The sequence below is a fragment of the Diadema antillarum genome, unplaced genomic scaffold (assembly GCF_040938485.1).
Source record: "Diadema antillarum isolate AM-2024a unplaced genomic scaffold, OU_Dant_1.0 scf00000075, whole genome shotgun sequence".
Taxonomy (NCBI): Eukaryota; Metazoa; Echinodermata; class Echinoidea; order Diadematoida; family Diadematidae; genus Diadema; species Diadema antillarum.
The window spans coordinates 4228158-4249569 of record NW_027270964.1 but is presented as its reverse complement, the minus strand read 5'-3'; the positions used below and the strand labels follow the sequence as shown (position 1 = coordinate 4249569).

The 21412-nt window shown below is 37.5% G+C and overlaps 1 protein-coding gene across 1 annotated transcript in view; it reads right to left on the bottom strand.

The window, feature by feature from the left end:
- Positions 1-9026: 9026 nt before the first annotated feature.
- Positions 9027-21412, bottom strand: part of LOC139717455 (doublesex- and mab-3-related transcription factor A2-like) — a 36236-nt gene continuing 23850 nt past the window's right edge. The window contains exons 2-3 of the mRNA XM_071628961.1: positions 17512-18448; positions 9027-9385 (exon numbers count right to left, since the gene is read on the bottom strand). Coding sequence (XP_071485062.1) covers position 9385; positions 17512-18448 — 938 coding nt within the window. The 3' untranslated portion in view covers positions 9027-9384. The remainder of the gene's footprint in view (positions 9386-17511; positions 18449-21412) is intronic.

Genomic DNA, 21412 nt, shown 5'->3' with positions numbered 1-21412 from the left:
CTGCGAAAGAGCTTCTGTTTTTCTTTTGCAAGAGAGGGGAGGGGAGGGGAACAGAACGTGAAGAGCTGAAAACCCCCGCTCTATGCATGTTATCTTCTGCTGCTGATGTCGGTTTGTAGACTGTTTCAAGAAATTTACCGTAGAATGCCATCACTGGAATCAATCACGAGACCACAAAATTTGTCGTCTTTCCTTCTCGTAATTCAATCCTCTCCTTCTTCATTTTCTCTCTCTCGACAAGCCATCGGTCATATGTAAATATCATCGGAAATAATAACAAAGGATGAATGATAGCCAATCCACGGAGAATGGTCGTATGTCTATTCTCACTGATTTTGATAAAACTGACATGATAACTTGGATTCAAGGGAAGGTATCACGCTTGTGCCTATAGCTGCACCAAGGAGGTTTATAGGGACAATAATCATTCTGTTACAACTTTCTTCAAACAGTGCACTTGTAAAACATCTTGCTACTCGTTATGAGCTCCGATGTGTGTGCTCTGGATTGAAATTGTAAGTATGGTGTAAATACACATCCTGTCAACTCATTGAGTTCAAAGGTAAGATGGAAGTGGGTTCATCGATTTTACTAAGAATAAAAACTGCTGATAGCTATAGATCAAGACCTACGTTTTCTCCTCGTTGTACTTACCGCCAAATTCGTTTGTTAAGGTGACAAAATGCCTGGCATAGTCAGGTCTGGTGGAATTTTGACAGTGTTTGAGAGGGCTGTTTATTGTGATGACCCCATCCGTCTATTTACCGTCACGCGGCCCGGAGAGCGTATCTCCGCCAGCTCGGTTACTATTTCACTTCCACCTACAAAAATCATTCGACAGAAGTGATCGATCAGCGACCGTCTGCAGATGACAGATTATTTGACATTCGGAGCGCCCAGTTATTCTGACTCAGCCATCATCACTGACTATCGATACACTTGTTTTGATTTTTGTCTCTTGAATGATGTACATCCACAATTTTTCAAGGGAACATTGAAACATGTCACCATAATTTTTAAGGACAGAAACAATATGTGACGTCAAAAACAAGATTTTTTTTTCAGGCAGTTCGGACTAGACAGTTTAGAAAGTGTCAAGCGAAATAAAGGAAAACAGCCTCCTCATCATCTATCATTTTTCGTTTTCTCCAGCAGTCCCAAGGATATTAGAATAACATTTCGACAGCTCTTGTGAGCACGCCCGAACTAAAAAAAAAACCCACCAAAACGCGTTTTCGGGGACGTTCTGTCTGTTCAATTCAATTCAAATTTTCAATTCATTTTTTTAGACCAAAACATAACATACACTTCCCTTTCTTTTATGACTTTCTTTTGTAATCTCCATGTATTACAAGTTACCAAAAGAGGGATCAATGATACTATTTTTGGCACGGCAATACCACTAGTTCTACACAGAGAGGCAGAGAGGGCATACAATGCAGCTATTGAATGCTTCGCTGCGCTTTGTTTCATTTTATCTTTATCTCCATCCCGAGAAATATGAAATGATGGCATAGCAATCATATAGGAATTTCAATTCAACCGCAGGAAATAAAGAGATGATATTTCACAATTGATAACAGGCTGAACTGGAAGGATTTGCCCAGTAATATAGAACAGTCAAAACTGAAATATATTGAAATCAACGGGGGTGATCAGCACTATACTAACACATGTCTTCATGTTTCATTACTTTCCATATACGATGTTATAAGAATTATAGATTTACTGCTTTACGAGTCGTGTATTGGCATTTATATGTGCAGGGTTTAACTCATATGAAGTATATCTCTATATCTGTATCGTAAAAAAGAAATCAAAGGAAAACAACGAAACAGATGAGAAACAACTTAGTAAAACTTTTGTTGAGATGGCGTTTTCAGGTGACTGTCAAAGGCAAAAAAAAAAAAACAAATCCACATAACCGGATCGGCTACTCTTTTCCCTCAGAGTGTATTATGGTGTGAAAAATAAGATCGATTAGAGAGAAGAGAATAAGTTGAATCACAAGAAAGTCAGCATTAAAATGTCGATACATACAAGCATGTGTTTTTCCGGGATGTGAGCATCTATTCTAGTAAAACTGTATATCTGTATATCTAGGTGGTTTCCATCACCCTTATATATATAACGTCATGCTCAGAAACGTGACCGGAAATAAATGATGTTGTTTGCTTTGTTTTATTTTATTTTGTTTTGTTTCTGAATGACGGGCTCTTATAGAAAAAGAGGTTCCGGCTTCACGGATCTTTAGATCAGTGAATCAACAACCGATAACGTTGTCATAAAACGATCGAGCGATATTAATATGCCTCACTGCCACCGACCACCCAAGACTTGTGATTGGATTTGGAGAAATTGGAAATGAAAATATATATATATATATATTCACAGTGTCTTCAGGAACGCAGGAACAAAGCAATATATTTTTATGTGAATAATATTTGTAATTCTTCATAAATTTATGTACCAAAATTTTGTTCTAGTTAAAGCCTAGCATGACATAGTCTGACAATGATATCAATGGCACTATGGTATATTGAAGCGAACCGATAGCAAAGCTCTACGCCATTTCCCATCACCAGTTAGATGGGGAGTGTATAATGATTGTATGCCCTCTATCATGACTGGCCGTGAGAGGAGCAAGTCGAACCGGCCGTGACAAATCGGAGCAGCTGATGTGAGTCGCCCGCCACCTGGCTCTCCCTATGCCCTGGATGGCGGCCTGACGAGACAGACGATTTTAGGCGCCATCCACCGTGGGTGCTCGCGCAACACCTTTCCTTTTAAAACGAGTGTTTTCGTCCTCATATCTGTGAGTCAAGCCGTTGAAATATATCAAGTACTGCTTATGAATTTCATCCTCGCCCAGCAACTTTTTTCACGACTTCTTTATATTTATTAATCGGGTTTCTTGTTGGATGAAAATATTGGGACAAAATATTGTAAACTTCAGGAGAAGTAAGCTATGTAATTTTACACTCTGTTATTAATATTTATCCATGTATAGTCATGATATATCAAGAACCTAATGTTCTTGGATAATAAGATCGAATTGGTGTAGCAATTACGCTTGAACATGTATTTCGTTGATTTTAACAACAAATATAATACATGTCAGTCTCATTGCAGCAGAAGACATAATTTCAGTGAAGAAGTAAAAAGCAAAACAAAACATCCCCTTATTATTACCTCTGCTCCCAGATAGTCGTGAATGTAGAAAGTGAGCACTAGGCAGTTCGTTTGTACACAGTCGCACAAAGCGGTAATCTTGACAAATTACTGTATGCTTTCTTTTGGCGCTCTAATGAATGACAAGTGCATTTTCATGAATACTTCTGCAAGCATAATGTAACATACATGCATCATGCATGTATAGCATACTTGCGTGTGTGTGTGTGTGTGTGTTTGTGTGTGTGTGTTTGTGTGTACGTGTGGGTACTGTTGTTTTGTCTGCATGGTGGAAGTTTGCCTTTGCAGTATCATGCTGCAGAGAGAGAATAAGAAATGGACTTTTTCCTCCTCCATGGAAGGACTGTCTCAAGAACGGAATATCAAATTAAGTTAGAGAGACAGAAAGATGGCGGGCACTCATAAAAAGACGAGGTACATAGGCAAGTAAAGAGAGGGAGACCGGGGGAAAGAGACGGTTGTGTGACAGTGGGTGATGGCTGAGGTATTTAGGGGGTGGGAATCAATTTGTCTGCGCAGCGAGGTGCTGTCAGGGTGCGCTGAGATTTCTCGAAGGGTTAAATTGGCGAGGAGCGTTGACCATGCTCGCAGGGGAAAACTAGACCTCAGCGCACATCCGGTGAGCCTGAAGGGGTGCTAGATCAACACATTGTCTTGACACGACGGTCATGTCCAATTATCATTACATGCAGCTAAAACATTTCAGCCTGCAATAATTAGGTGTTTGAACTTCAAATGTATTTTGCTAAAAGGCAGGAATTTGTAGTAATTTACGGACCGTTGCTTGAAAAAAAGAGTCACATTGAAAAACTGCAGTGTTCGTACAATATTGCTAGCATTATCGGTACGCAGATATTATAATAATACAGATAATATATATATATATATATATGCGCATCTTTATAATATGTGGGATATGGGGTAAGAGAAAAGGTGCGCAGATTTGATACTTTTGTTTCTCTTATTGTTCTATTTTCTTTTTCTTTTCTTTTCTTGGAGAAAGTTCCCGAGTTAAAAGATTGGTCTCTGCCGGGAATCGAGCCAGGGTCCTTTGGCACATAAACATATTTCTCTTTCTCTCCTATCCATTGCATATGTATGTTCTTTGTCTCCGTATTCATTTTCTTTCTCAGCTCTGCTATTTTTGAATTAACACTCACCTTGATTAAAGTGCAAGTCCACACCACGTTAAATTGATATTGAGAGAGTCATATCGGATGGACAGAACTGTTAAAGTTTCATCAAAATGGGACATAAATCAGGAAAGTTATGGAATTCAGTGTTTTTACATGTTTCAAACAGTGATGAATTGTACAGATTGGAGGCAGTGATGATGTCATCACCCTGAAAATCTCACCTTAAATTTCTTTGATGAAGTGAAATAAAACGACAAGTTATTTGCAATCTTTCTCTGATCCATTTACGATGACCAAAAACATATGAAGAGAGGATTATCGCACCTTCAAGTTTCGCGTGTGGGAAATTTAGCATTCAGTAACTTTCTTGTTTCCCTTTAATGAGTGATATTGATAAAACTTCTACCAATCTGTGCATCTCTATAATATCAAAATGCTAATATATATTTTTACAGTTGAACTTGGCAGGTGGGACGAAGCCCAAATGGAAAGTCCTGGGTCTGACGTAAATAGTAGGTTAGTATATCTTTAATCTTGTCATATCTTTAGATTTAAACTTTGTTCTGCCATATTGTTTTGGTAGCCAAAATGTATTTGCGAAGTATACATCCCATACCCCTCCTGTTCCAAGCAGTCAGAGATGTTATCTAGACTCTACTGTGATTCATGCAGCTCCAAGTTTGAAGATAATATGGCGGTATCAATGGACAATATACACTGGTTTCAAAATCTATTTTCTCACTCTTGTCTTAAATGCAATATGTATTCATTGATGTTATGAGATATTCCTGTACTTTCATTGAATTGAATATGAAAAAGAAAAGCTTTTGAGATTTTTGTTTATTGCAAGTATTAAGTCCACGGCACTGCTACTAACATGTATCACAAGAGTTGTCTAATATACAGGCACCAAGCCCCACGTGTGTCATTTGCGCACGTGAGAGTGTGTGTCCATCCTATTTTCATTGCATTTTCATGTTGTTTATCTAATTTCCAACAAAAATATAGTTACAGTCTAGCATTTACATGTATACATAGGCTAATTATGCGAAATCAGTGCAGATCATACTTAACATATAATAAAGGGAAAAATAAAATATCGTGCAAGGAAATACAATGATATACTGTGACTCTGTACTATATCAATATGTGTGTGTGTCATCTCTAGATTCATTGTATAATCACCATCTTTAATAGTTCTTCGAGTGGGTTTTTTTAATACGTTAAATACATGTATATGATACATGAGATGTACAGCCATTCTGTAAGTGTTCAAAGAGTCATTGTGTTTTTATTTCTTAGAGATTTAGAAAAAGGCACTGATTGCCTTGCCCGCCGATTATATTTTTTTTTATATACAGTACATATCTACAACACCAATTATATCATTGCTGCTTTTTTAATGATTTTTTTTTTTGGGGGGGGGGGTTATGCGCATGCAGTTTGTCTAGACACAATTACATGTATCTATGTTCGTATTTGTGTCTGTATATTGTGAGTATGTGTCTACGTAAGAGAAAGTCTCCGTCCTTCCAGAATGTTGTCTTGTCGGGGGCTGTGGATGGTCTGAAATAAGTTTTCTTTCCCTCTTTCCTTCAGCCAGACAGCACTCGGACGAGACTGGTCGCAGTAACAGTATGGAATCGTGGTACGTCTCTGTGTGGTTGACATGGGGAGGATTGCTGTTTGCTGGATGGCATAGCGGTGAAACCTCCAAGATGAGGAAAAATCTAACCTAAAAAGGTCAACTTATTGAACGCGATTAAAGGCGCTATATCGAGAAAGTGCTTATTTATCGCTACTTGCATCTCTTTGCATGAATGCTGTCTCTTTCTGAGATTTTCTGAGTGATTTAGTACAGCAATGCTCATTCTGAATACTGCTCCAACTTGATTGTCATTTCCTGTTGGAGTAATTGTCAAAAATTAAAACCAAGTTTAGAATAAACATTTATATCGGTATATCATCTGTACTTTATCACCTATTGTTATTTTTTATTGTTTTATTTGACCTTTAGATTACTATAAATAATTCTACGAATCTGGATGAAGGATCTTGAACGATCAATTGAAACGAAGACTGGATGATTGAAATGGATCTATAATCATTATAGGTCTATAAGATAGGTCTACTAGCACTGATGTATAATGTGCTGCCAGGGGCAAATGTACAAGGTGGTTAGACTTGGACTCTTGTCGCCGGCTACTCCAGTAATCGTACCAATCTAGAAGCATTTTTAGGTGGTTGTGGTTATTCGATAAAGCATCCACTCACTTATATTTTAAAACAGACAGGAGAGCAGGTCACGAACACATGTGTACGCGTAAACCGCCACCACGTTGTACTAAAGTCATTACACGTGTATTGTCTTAATGTTGTCCTGATTTCAACAAAAGTTGCTCAATTAACCAAGATGCTCATTGGAGAATCGAATTATTGCAGTGTAGCGCGGAAATTTGAAATAAACACAACCAAAGTGAATTCAGATGTGTTGCGTATTAAACTGCAGACACTATATCGGCTGAAGACAAAATTCACTAACTCTTATAAATGTAGCCGGGACGATCTACATCCGTGCAAGGAGACGCAGTATCTCGTCCCACATCACACCTCACACAGTCTTCACATCTTCTTGAATCTTTCACTCTCATCTACATCCACTCTCTCTCTCTCTCTCTGTCTCTCTCTCTCTCTCTCTCTCGGATGAGCACAGAACAACCAAATACCATTTACAATAAACATGTTTCTTTTCAAGACGTACAGACAGTCACAACGAAATTTATTATAATTACCATACATTCGTTTCTCAGTCATTGAATCATTTTTATTATGTCTATATTTACAAAGCACATAATCCCATATACGAAGTAGTGAAAACAATGTTATCAATACAGAATTGTCTTCCATTTGACTTGACAAGCGACTCCCACTGTTCTCTTTTTCAGATGTGTTTCTCGTACTAAATACACGAGTTCAATCGGGAGGAAAAGGGTATACATGTACAGTGATCCAACCTCCGATGTCTGTTCACTTGTCAGTTGTGCTCAACCATCACATTTTCACTCTACAATTGTATATCTTTGCAGAAAGCCAAATTTGTCCTAAAGAAAATAGCTGCACACTTAAATGATAGTGACACTGAGCATTTGTGTACGCCGTGTACCACTGCATCATATCTCACAGTAACGATTGCATGTTGGGTAATAGCAAAAATAACGATTTAGGAGGTTTAAGATTGTGATGAGTGGGATGACACGACATTGCTCCTGTGACAATTGCTCCGGTCTTTTTTTTTTCCCGCAAGGACTTATGGTTTTAGGGTTAGGGCTGTGATAGGGTTTCAGATTTAGTTTGACGTGAGGATTAGGGTTAGGGTTATGTTTGTGGGTAGAATTTATATTTGGCTTAGCATGCAGATATATTATGGGAGCAATTGTCGCAGGAGCAACTATCATGGAACCGTTGAGTGAAGCCACTTGTGTCATTTTCGCCGGGACAGTGTGCCAAATTTTGAGAGTAACAATATCAAGTCGTTTTCAAGTTAGATCTCTGATTTGCCAAACTGACGGAAGCAAATGATTTATTCCTAAAAAAATTAAATGACATGAAAATATATCAGTTTCATGCGTCTTAATATGAAAAGCAGTCATGTTAAGGAACGAGTTCATTCGTTACGTTGTTTCAATTCTATTCTTCGACCGAGAGTGTCTCAAAGTGATCCTGAAAGTATTTGACCATTTAAGAATGAAACATGGCGTAATTACAAACAGTGACTATTTTTCGAAACATCGCGTCTATCATTCGAACACAAACATTTGTTAGTCAGACCAGTAGAATATAGTGAAAATATTTAAAGAACATGAAAAATACCATAGGATGATCAAATTCTTTTTCTACCGGTGACATGTATGTGCACGACTTCATGCTCAAGACTACAGAAAGATCGTTTGAACAAGAAATGTTCAATCAGAACTTTTAACTTGAGTCAAATTCCGTCATGAGGGATATCATCCTTTCATAATGTTTAATTTCATCATGCTGACCTACCAAAAGAATAAGATTAGAAGAGAAAAAGAAATCAATCTGTTTTCCTGAAACATTAAAATAGGTCAAAATTTGGAATAGATGTCTCATGACAATTTTACAGCCCTCCAATTTACTTGCACACAAACTTCTAAAACTGTCGGGAACATGATTAAAAGATAATAAGGAATTATCTCAAACAGCTCGCTCAGAATTACTCATAGAGTTGCACTGAAAATAAGCAATGATGATTACTTTTTAAAGGTGCTGTTTTACTAAAGAAAATTATTTCATCGTGATTTTATGTATACAAACCAATTTCACAATGAAGGTTAGTAATGGGGTTGCAGTGCATCTTGTGGCAAACTTAGCTCGGTGTCCCCGAATCATTTACGAAACGGAATCTGAAAAACTCTTTGTTATCCTCAAATCCACACATTCACACAAAATTTCACTAAAAAATATTATGACTTGAATTCCTTCATAGGACTATTTTCACATAAAGATGCAGCGCTCGATAAGACTTTATCTAAACATTGTCGAACACTTATGATTCACCAATCATGCAATAGTATTGAGAACACCAACAAAAAATAATTGTTGATATTGTTTTTAACATTTCAAGATTTTCTCAAACAAATGACATCACAAACTTCTAGTCATCGCTTCCGTCTCACTTGCATTGAGAATGACAATGACATAATCTTGGTATGTGGCTCTCACGGTTGGTGTACGCGTTTCGTTGACGTCCAAGCAAAATGAAGCCTCGGGGATCTAAAGTCGAGTTGTGTGACCACGAAAACTTTCTCTACGTTGTTTGACCAATTTCATTACTGCCGGAAAATGAAGAGTTCAGCAATATCGTGTCATCTCAGCCAACTGAACAGCGTAAAGTTACAACCAACCTTATTGGACAGAATTGATACCAAGTCCAAACACTCGACTTGTCGATGTTTTTGATTGGCTGCCTCTTGAGCATCGCAAAGACGAGTACTGAGAGATGTAGTGTGTTTCACCCAGAGGAAGCCAGGATTCTGCAGGAAAAAACCGATGATAAACATGATAGGTGTATCATTATATCAACTTCTTCACTGATATGCACACGGTGATGAGCTGATATCTTTCCTTCAGTCATATTTTTAACATTAATATATAATACCATTGAGACAAAAACAGTATCATCACCACTGTAAGGCCAAGTAAAAAAAGAAACCAGTTTCTCGTCCTCGCGCGCATCGATTTTGGCCGCCGCATCGATTTTTTTACTATTTACTATTTTCAAAATGGCGCTGAAAATACCAAGAAATTCATAATTCTCGTCCCAGCCCGCTCCCCGCCCGCATCGATTTTCAGTTGCCGCATCGACTTTTTTGATATTTACTATTTTTTCGGCCGTGTCTGTAACTTGCTAGCTGTCCAAATCGGGTCCCCAGGCCATCGCACGCATGAACACATTCGAATGTGTAGAGGCCCGTACACTCTGCTCTGTAACGTTGCATCTGATGGCGATGTATTTTGAAGAGAAAATGAGTGCGCTTTTCCAGCAAATGTGGAATTATAAAATGGGTGTATCTACAAAATAAATAACTTTTCCACGGATTCTGGTTTGTATCGTATTTCTGCGGGATACTTTTCTTTACGACGTAAATTCACGGACACGGCCGTGAATCGTAACATCTGTAGTGTGGTATACAGGGCAGGGGAAGCTCGGTATATAAAACGAACACTGCTATAACGAGATATCGGTTATTACGAGGAAATTTTCCCGGTCCCAAATTTCCTTCCACACAAGTCCATGTAAAATGCTACTCTTATAGCGAGATTGGCTATAACGAAATAACTGCTATAACGAGATAAATTTTGTGATTTTCAAACAAAGAAAAACATAGCCAATCAAACCTGATATAGCGAGGTAAAGCAAAATGTCTTCGGGTAAAGCTTAACTTCGCCTGTGCTATCACGGTCCGAGATTGTAAAGCTCGATGCGCCAAAAACTGTCTTGTACACACACATTTTCTTCATGACAGTTCACTCTACAGCTAGCACCGCGTGTTGTACGTGTATGTGTGTGTGTGTGTGTGCGCGCACTGATACGTATGCAGAAAATGTGGTGGGACGGCCGTATACATGACATCATCATGACATTTAGCAAGTGTGAGGCAATCTGATGCTGTGATTGGCTTTCTACGTAGGGAATTCCCCATCTACACACACACATGCAGTCATGTACATACAGAATGTGTCACACACACACACAGCATTGTGCAGACCATATTCAAGCTTTCCACACACAACACCCATACCATAACCACATACCAATCCACAGACGATCTTCACACAATCGCAAGCTATGTAGATTTACAAATTCAAACATCTATTCTACAATTAATAAGAAAAACATTCTTGATATCGGATTTCATTGGCGAAAAAACATCTTCTTACCCATAAAGGTGAGTAATTACCTCACACACATTAGCAAGTTATCAGTATTGATTGAAAGATGATGGGTAGTCCCACGTGTGCAAATTAATGTCTTTATGTTATGTTATGCCTTCTTTTATGCCTACTGATATAACGAGATATCGGCTAAAACGAGGAACACGACTCGTACCCGACCATCTCGTTATATCGAGTTTCCACTTGTACAATCATCATCCAAATGATGAGTGATTATCAAATGTCTTTTTAGAACATGAAGAAACATCTTTGTTTAATGCTATAATGCCATAAATCGTATCATTTTGACATCCATCTGCAATTGTACAAGCCAGTTTCCAGTTGAATGTGCTACAACACTACTGTGAAGAAATGCATATATACATACACTATACCAGCTGTGTGGACACAAAATGTCACAAACACAATAATAAATAAAGCAGTGTTTTGAATATCATGGAATTCATTTCAGTCGTACATTTGTTGAAAGACATGTTTTATACCTGTTTCAATTAATAGCACAATGCATCAGAATTGCAAGTACACTGGTATCAGAAATGCCATTACAACACTAAATACCAGTATTAAGATGGTCATTTTCCCTTGACATCTGTAATGGAAAGAAAAAGCAAATGTATTTCTGCATGCATGAAGTTTCATTTCAAGTATGGTACATATAAGATCTATTTGTTTGAAAATGTTTGAGAGTGCAGGCAAGACATACACTTGGGACCTGGTTTTTCATAACACAGCTACCACTTAACAGAGTGATATTTCATTTCATAAATTGGATATAGAAAATAGTAAAGCCCTCTCTCGTTACTTTTCTCAGAATTACCGGACGAGAAACACATATTACTTTCATTTTGACAATCCTCGAAAAAATAGTAAGATATCAAATAGTAAGGACCTCCCTCATCGCCTTGCTCAAAAAACCCGGACGAGAAACTACTTTCTTTTTTTACTTGGCCTAATATATGAACGAAGAGCATGAGAGGAACAAAGTGATGAAGTCGAGGTGAGAATCACTGCACATAACAAAAGAAAATCGAACTGTGATCGAATCATATTGATTTCAAGATATGATAGTCTAATTATAAACATCAATCTAAATGTAACAATTGCAAACACATCACCCCAATTCCTGCATATAAAGTGTATAACCAGCGGACTGACAATATTCATTTCAACAGTTTTTCTTTGATAAGGTAAAGTAAATGTATATGGTTGTATTTGAATCAATATTTTCAAAAAATCAATCTGTTCATAATTATCCTACAAGGCAATCCAACGAATTTCATTTACCATTTTTTAGGACTTTGCTGGCTCAGCAAACCTTCATCTACGAGGGGCCTAAGTATTGGAACTCACTTCCCAACGACATAATAACAGCACAAACCTTGAATTCTTTTAAGAACAAATTAAAATTCTTTCTGTTGAAATCTTATGATATACAACCAAATTAGTTTCGGTTTCATTCTCTCAATCAAGTCGTTTGTTTGTTTGTTTGTTTGTTTGTTTGTTTGTTTTTACAAGTATTAAGATATCACACAGAAATCATCTTTTAAGGAAAACAATCTGTCTAACATAAGTTTACCTCAGATATTTATTTTATTGTACCAGTAACAGTGAGTCTATTCTCTTTCTCTTTTTTTCTTATATCCGTTCCTATGCATTCATACCGGCATATGCACCCAATCAATCGCAATTTCAAACCAGGGAGCGTTGTATTGTATTGCATTTTAATCATGAAGTACAGTATGCTTGTGTCCACGATGGCGCGTGTTGTACCATAGTCTCATTTCCCCCTTTTTTGTTCTTTTTTTTCTTCTTCTTTTTTTCCCCTTCCTAAGTTAATTTCATATCAGTTGACATTGGTTTCTTTGACTTTGTGTACTTATTTTTTGAGGGTCCCATACCCTACAAGCTTTGCTTTTTAAGTGGGACCCTCCATTTCCATTCTAATCTTTGTATTAGGTATATACCTTAGAAACGAAATTCTGTTGTTACTCGTGACCACTTGTACGTTTTCTTTGAAATTGTTATAAATTTGTTCTGTAAATGTATTGTATATATTTTTTTTTCTGTTTATTCAATGGAAATGGAAATAAAATTGAATTGAATTGAATTGAATTGAATTGAATTTCCTTACGCAATATTTTCCTTTATTAGAGTATGTGAAATGCGCTGCATTGATTTCGTATATAACTATGTATTTTATGTAAATGTTGTACTGTAATTACGTATATATAAATAACACATTATACATGTATGTAATTACATATATATACATTTGAAATGAAATAAATGAAGTGAAATGAAATAAAAATGATATTAAATGATATTAAATGAAATGTGGTAGTCTCTTTGTGTGGATTAAATAGATTTTTTCCAATTTCATGTAAGGTTTAAGCGTTTACAAAGCGAACTAGTGAAATGTTGTCATATCTCGGTATCCGATATTGGGATATGTTTAGAAAAGAATACATTATTAACATAATTATATATCACATCGTATTAATATATATTAGGAAAAGAATATGTGGTTTCTACATCACAAACACTCGTGTAGAAAGGTGTTGACACTATTTCATGAGTTGAGTTCTGCTGCTGAATTTCAGTATCAAAGTATAATTCACTAGACAAGCTTTGGCTTTGTTTCTGTGTAATGATAATTTATTATATTAAGTAAGTGTTACACCATATCCATCAAGTGGATACAGCTAAGTATCGTATTCATTATTTTGATAAGCGTATAGGAAGGGGAAAAAACTCATACCCTGCATTATAACAGATGGACATTTGTTCTTCTGAGTTCATAATGTCACTATGAGATGATTCTCTTAAATGGGCGCTAGGCCTATGCGGGTTTATAAGACAGTAATCAATAGTCATGGTTAATAGCGGGAATATCCACCAATAATTCACAGGTGCTTGATGCTACAAAATAACCAGTTTGAATTCAAACTATAGGCAATTTGTTACCCGCTGGAGGAGAATGAAACATGAGCAGTGTGTATTTCTATGTATTCTAGATATAAGATGGAAGTTAAAAAGATTGAACTCCTCGGATATAATGTCTAAAAACGTGTAAAAGGCGTTTTATTGACATAATTCTTGATTCAAAGCATCATCGAGCTAACACCACTCCGAAGAAAAAAACGCAACCCCTAAGATTTGCTTTTATTAGTCATGGGTATAACAAAACGAAACTTAAATGTACTCAAATTTAAGCCCAACTTAAAGTTAGTTTAATCTTTGTTTTATAAGATCAAAATGAGAAGATAGTAAGAGAGGATGAATATGATAGACAGATCATGTTTCTCAGAACCTCCACAGCAGCAGGTTGTGTTTGTTGTTTTATCTTAAATAGCTATATCAAATACACGATGTACCCCCAAAAAATCGTTCACACTGACAAGACTTAGTGTGCAGGGGGGGGGGGCATTTCGTTTCAAACACTGGACAGAAAATAAGCCAAACTGCCCGTCTTTTACAGCTCTCCTTATCGATTTTTTTGTGTGTCTATCGAATCGTTAAAGTTTATTGAAAAGAGAATTTGAAATACAGAGTTTAAAGCACACCGCAAGATGCACAAACCTTTTAAGTGTTTATTGCTAACATTAGAGAACTGCACAGATTACTTCATGGCACTGCAATCAATTTTGACATTCCAGTGAACATCTACCGCAGCCTTTGAAGAGGAAAGATGGGATATTGAAAGAAAAAAAACTGACAATGGCATGAGCTACACACTAACATACAAGCAGACTTCGTCGTACCCACAGCTCTAATTCACTTAAACAAGCGGTTCATTCTAGCGGGTGAACCTTTAAGAGATAAATTGAATTCCAGAAAAACTGTTTATTACTACACATTCTACTATTATCAAATAAAGTATGATTCACTGTGACTGAGTTTTTTTCTCGTCTCCCCTCTCTGCGCAATTGAAAGCCGGAAAATAGAAGAAGAAAATGCTTCAAGTCATTGCGCATTTTGCGCATTTAACGGTACCAGCTACACTTCTATATAGATGAAAACAGGCGAAATCAAATCACAGCCCTGCGCGCTCCGTGTGCAGTCACCCCGCTCGCTCTGAAGGCAATATTCTATTGGTTGTGCGGCAGTAGCGGGGAGAGTTCATCGAGACTGTGAGGGTTAGTGGACGAAAGACTGCACTAGAGAGACGCACAGTCAAAAGGTGTGAAAATCAAATCACTCATTTGCCTGCTTCTCTGGAACCAATTGCTGGTGGGAAATAATAAAAAAAGGAAATTGATCGAATGCTGACAGGAAAATTTCAGACGCTTTAGACTCCAAGATTCGATGTCTTTCACTATTGCCTTGTGATTATGCGGTATTGTAGTTATACTGTTATTTACATTTTCCGTTTGCCAACACAATGGTCATAGCAAAACTGGGAATTCGCAATTACAGTAATCAAGTTATGCACGTCCTTCAACGATGCAGTTTAACAATTGTTCATTACAATTTGAAAGGGTGTAGAAACACAACAAAGATGTTGAGAAATGTTTGAAATACTCCAAAAAAGAGAGGAAAATCAGCGGTTATCGTCTGGAGGAAGAAGAGCAAACACTTGAATCACAAGTCTGCTTTGAAGGGAGAAAACTGTTGCTTGACATGGAGGCGGAGAAATTTGCGCAATATTGCACCCTCCATTAAAATCCTCAATAAAACGTTCATTTTGGATAAGTTTATCACATTATAACGAAGTGGGGGCGAGACATTAACGACCCCCCCCCCCTCCTCCTCCTCCTCTCAACTGCCAAATGAAAAAGCATCAAGATGTGTAATACACAGTCACCAAAATCTATGGCGACGGATGCTGGAATGCTCTGTGATTTATTTTGCAGTAGACAAAATTAAACGATCTCTTCCTTTGCAGCTTGGATAAGGGAGACAGATTTAATAGATTTTTGTTCTTGATTGTCGCATTTGCTCTTGCTTCAATTCCTATGTTCTGTTTCATTTGCTGCAATTTACTTCCAATGCAGTGCACTGCACGTATAGGTCAATCCTCGCTGGAAATTCATCTCATGACGTTAAACTTCCTAAATCACGTGCCTAAGCATTTGGGGGAAGCGATGATATTCGTACTAAAAGCAAATAGAAGAAACTCAGTTTATTACCCGTCGCTCACAAGGTCATAAATGATATTCTGAAGATACACAGTCCTATGAAAATGAGATGGACATCGATTATTGAATCTCCGGAGTAACTTTCCCGCCATTTTTGAGAATTAAGTAAATCAAACGATTCATCGTACCCCATGGGTCATGTTTGACAGCTGTCGTTGGCTGAGATTATGATAGCAGCCAGCATTAGTCGAGGCTTCAGATGAGAACTTTTTGATTGATTATGCCTCTACCAATGAATGAATTTTACTTCAACTTTATTACGTTTCAATGATTGACTTTATGATCTCTTTAAGAAAAATTGCATCACGTTAGACTTGTAAAATATTGTTTTGTTACGCGTTCTCGGACATGTATTCCATATTAAAGTCCTCACCAAAAACAAAACGCAATACTGCTCCATTATTGGAATACAACAAAGAAATTGGTGCAAAGTCTTTCCTTTTGATTTTATGTCGAAGTTAAATTCAGAGGAGAATTGTGTGATACTCAGTAAAACATTTAAGCATTTTTGTATTACATCGATTTGTTGTAATAATGTATTTGAAAGAATTTGTAATATTGGAAACAAAATTTGAATTGAATTTGACATGCTAACCATTATCATTTCATCTACCATTGACTGTGGTTGCTACTGATCACTTTTGGGAAGACATGTAAAACTATACATGTATAACTATATCTTATAGGGAAAATTTGAATGAAACCTCTTCTAACATATGATTTGACCTCATCAATTAAAGGATGGTGCAGTAATGGTGGAGGCGAGGAACAGGCATTTGACTTTTTGTGAGATACCAAGAAACCACTTATGAAATAGTACAGAGCATACCATTCTAAAGACATCCAAAAACAAAGTAAAATAAATCGATCATAATAAAAGGTGGGTCCCACCTTTTATTAGGATTGCTCTATTTTGCGTATCTCGGCCATTTCAAAACCATTTTTCATCAAGTAAACGTTGAATTCCTCTTGGAATTACATGCTCTTTCATATTTCATATGTGGTTTCTCATTATCTCACCAAAAATGTTAGAAACCTGAAACTAGGTCTCAGCCAAAACTATACAATCCCTTTAAAACCACCAGATTTGAACATGATATCAAAAGTTCACCGAAGTGCTTATGTGCACTCTTTCTCTTTTCTGTTCCATATATATCACAAAGGATTTATTTATGCCAAGATACCCTAGAAACAAGGATTTATTCATGGCAACGCGACGTTTCTACATGTGGAAAGAAATTGACGGCACCATGAGGTACTTCACCAAATTTGATTGGCAAAGACTTTGTTTGTCAATAGTCCGTTGTTCGTCTTTCTAACAATGGTTCTTCTTGACAACCTGAGAGCTTGCCCGAGGTTCGCCCGACGTAGCAACAACCAATGTCTCTAAACTGTTCTCAGAGTAATGAAAGGGGGTTTTGAGGTACATGTTAACAGAAAAGCTCGTTACTACGTCAAGTCTGGGTGGAAGAAACACTAGTAAATTTGAATATATTAGTAAACCCGTCTATCGATAAATGGAGCATTTTCACAATAGAACACTGAGTTATAATACATATCCTTACCAGGGGCTTCCGCCACCGAAAGCGCCGTTGGGTCTGGGCGTGTCCTTTCTGGCCCCCAAGAGTCCATTAAAGTGGCAGTCTGTGGGCTGCTGGACACTGAAAGCCGCTGGGATCATGGCAGAGGTGTAGGGGTTCCAAAATGTGATACCACGAGGGTACGAAGGGTAGGCCAGTCTCATAGGCGGCAGTCCGGAGTGTGTCGCGGGGGGTTGTGAGAGGGTCTTCTCATGAGAAGCTGTGAGAGGTGAGAACGCTGACTTCAGTCCAGCAGTACATGCTGGGGTGGTGGACAGGTATGGGCGATGAGCTATGCACGGCGGTTCGGCCACTGGAGGAACGGTGGTCGTCGAAGGTGGATAATTTACAGAATCTGTGGTGGTCGTTGCGGATATCGTCGACTTTGTCGGTGATCCCTCTCGTTGACAATTCAGAAGCTGCTCGATCGCCTGGACAACGTCGCCGTCACATCCCTGCAGCATGAGTTCTAGCACTGCTCGTTTCTGTGTTGGGAACAAGCGGCACAGCACTTCAATCGGTGGACGCTGCGCGTTCCCCTTCCCGCCACCCTGACCGGAACTCCCTGCAACACTCGACGCCAACGCTGCGGCAGCTGAGGTCGTCGTCGATGACGGTGCAAGAAGATTTACTCGTCGTTGGTCTCCGCTATCGAAGTCAAGTCCGGATCCTGTGGGCATGTTGAAGCCTGGTCGAGCTGGCTCGCTTTGTTCGGCTGATTCAATCCGAGGTGATGATATCGGCGACAAGGATTTCGTTGGCGACATCGTACCAGCACTGACACTCCGTGGACTACGTGTATCTGGTGATGCGCGGTGGTCTAAAGGTGGCAGACCTGTAGGACTGTGAGCTGAGGCAGAGTTTGCTGAGGAGGGACTGGCTGGAGCTCGGATGATCTCAAGGCGGGCTCGCTTTTGATCTCCTGGTGGGAAGAATAAGATATAAAAGTTTACTTCACTCTGAAAGCAATAGCAGCTCTCACTATTCACTCTTCAATAGCTTACATTATTATACTTAGTACTCATTATTCCGTTTTCATTTAAACAAATGAAAGAAGAATTGGCGTTCCTTGTACAGGTAGACGAATACACAAAGAAAGTAAATGTATGAATAAATAGATAACAAATTAAAATCATAAATAAACAGATAACAAATTAAAAATATATAAATAAACAGCGCAAATAAGTGTCAAATGTTCCATATATATATGGTCCAAAATAATGTAATAGCTGGAACAAAAGGCATAAGATCCAATTGTTTCAAGCCACCCTTCAGGAATAGGATGTGTATCAATGATTGCTAAAGCCACTCTTTACCATTGGGAGCAGGGATTAAAAAATGTTCGAGTTATCACATTTGACGCATATGTACAGGTCATTTCGTATCACAAAATATCCTAACATATGTACATTTTGCAATAAAGCCACAAATATAAGGAGATATCACTAATCTTCTCAATAAACCATAGGCTTACGGTAGACGATTTATTAAAGAAACGATTTTAGTGAAATTATTGTTCACATTTTGTATATTTAACAATATTTATCATTGATTATACTGATGAACATTTTTACATTGGTTGTTTCTATCCGTAACTCACACTTTAAATTTTGAAACACTAAAGCTGTTTTTTGTTTCATCTGCAAATGGTAAATAGCGGCTTTAAGATATGAATGACAGCATCTAACCATCATCTCTGTTCGTTGGTGCTCTTGGTCTGAAAATGAAAAGGATCTTTTGTTTACTTGCTTGACCCAAGGATGACTGCGTAAAATGATAAAACCTACATTAATTTCATTGATGTATAAAAGCACTTAAATACACTCGCATCCTAACCCAAATGGTGTCACAACCATTACACACGTATCCATCTATCTATATGTATATGAATATATATATATATATATATGTATATATATATATATATATATTTATTTATTTATTTATCTATTTATTCATTTATTTATTATGTGTGTGTGTGTGTTTGCGTGTGTTCGTTTGTGGTAGAGAAAGGGGAAGGGAGAGAAAAAGTATTATTGCCCAGAAATTTATCACTAATGCAGTCTTAAAATAACCACGAAATCTCGCTCGTTCCTTTGTGTTTGTCAAAAAACAGCAACAACTTGCTTTTTTTAGCGATTGCAGGTAACATATTCTTACTACATAACTCATGTCCGGCCACATTACACTGAGACACTGCAATGAACAACGTCCAACGTCAGATATTTCTTGAACGAAAGTGGGACGGACAAGAAACACGTGATAGTAATACCATAGACGTACAGTATTTCGATGGAGAGTACTGCGCGTTTACATTATTCCCATCGCTTTCCAAATTGACGTTGAAGTAAGGAGCCAGGTAGATGAGCTATGTATTGATGATGAAAGAAGTGCCTCGATCGAGAGAATGAGTGTGGGTGAGTGTGTGTGTGGGTGGTGTAGTTTGTCTCGGGATGTTTGTGGCCACGTGATAAATCATCACCACCTATCACCTTCAACTCATTCATTACATGTGAGGGTTCATGCTAGTCCGCAACAATACAATGACTGCAAAGCAGAGTCTCTGATCTGGCGTCTCGCCAATTTCACCAGTGCAAAGATATTCCATGTTAAATTTGATTTTAACCGATATAGCAAAGTCAAACAAGGGTTCTTACAATCGGACATGAAATAAAAAGTTATTAGATTTTGAAGCACCACATGTTTGCACAGTACTGATTGTCACAGTGCACATTCACTAACATTGGGTGAGGTGATGATAACATAACCTATCAAGTCTTGCCCTTGACTTTCGCCTAAATCTTCTCTAAATATACGCTCTTGAGACAAAATCAAATAAGAATGATTATAATTCATTCTTTGGATTAAATGGTGGCAGTGCTATGAAATAACCTACTTTTTTAAGGCGATCGTGGTTACAGTTATCACATAACAAACCCCTAAAACACGGTTTCGTTGTCTATGTGTACAAAGATAATATTGGAATGTCGTAAGGTGACGACATAGTAGCCTTGTGTAAGTTACAAAAGTATGTATTTGACGCCAGTGTCAATATCTCAAGAAAACTACTGAAACTTAAAGATTTTGTCTCTTTCTTACTCTTCGTCAGAGTTTAATGAAACTTCTACTCCTCTATATACATCTGTTTGATCTACATTATTTTTTTATGGAAAAAAAGTTTGAACATGGAATGGTACTGAACTTTAAAGGGTGTGTATAGTTCTGGTTGAGGTAAGGATTTAGCTTTAAACGTTTTGCGATATATTCAGAAACCACTCTAGGAGATGTCAAGGAGCATGCAATTCTAAGGGGTATCAAAAGTTTATTTGACAAAAATCGGTTCGGAAATGGCTGAGATATCCAAAAACAAGGTGAAACAAAGAGATCCTAATAAAAGGCGTGGCCTGTCACCTTTTATTATTATCATCACGTTTTTGGATATCTCAGCCATTTGAAAACAAATTTTCATCAAATAAATGTTGAATCCTTCTTAGCATTACATGCTCTGTCATATTCCATAAGAGGTTTCTCATTATCTCACTTAGGAATGTTCAAAACGTGAATCCCCACCTCAACCAGTACTGTGCAGTCCCTTTAAACACTAAGAAAGACTTTTGCAATCAGCATCATCAACACTCTACGAATGAAATGGTAAATCTAAAATGTTGAGCGTTAAATTTAACATTTACAAAAGGTTCGATGAGTGACAAATGTTGAATTTACCATTTTATTCTTTTCTTTTGGAGTAGCAAACGAGCATTACTTTCCTTCCATATGCGGACATAGATCTCGACGATTATGTTTAAAAGATAAAGATTTAGAAATTAAAGTAATAGTTTGCTAAAAAAAAAAAAAAAAACCGTAGTAGACACGCCATTGGAAAAGA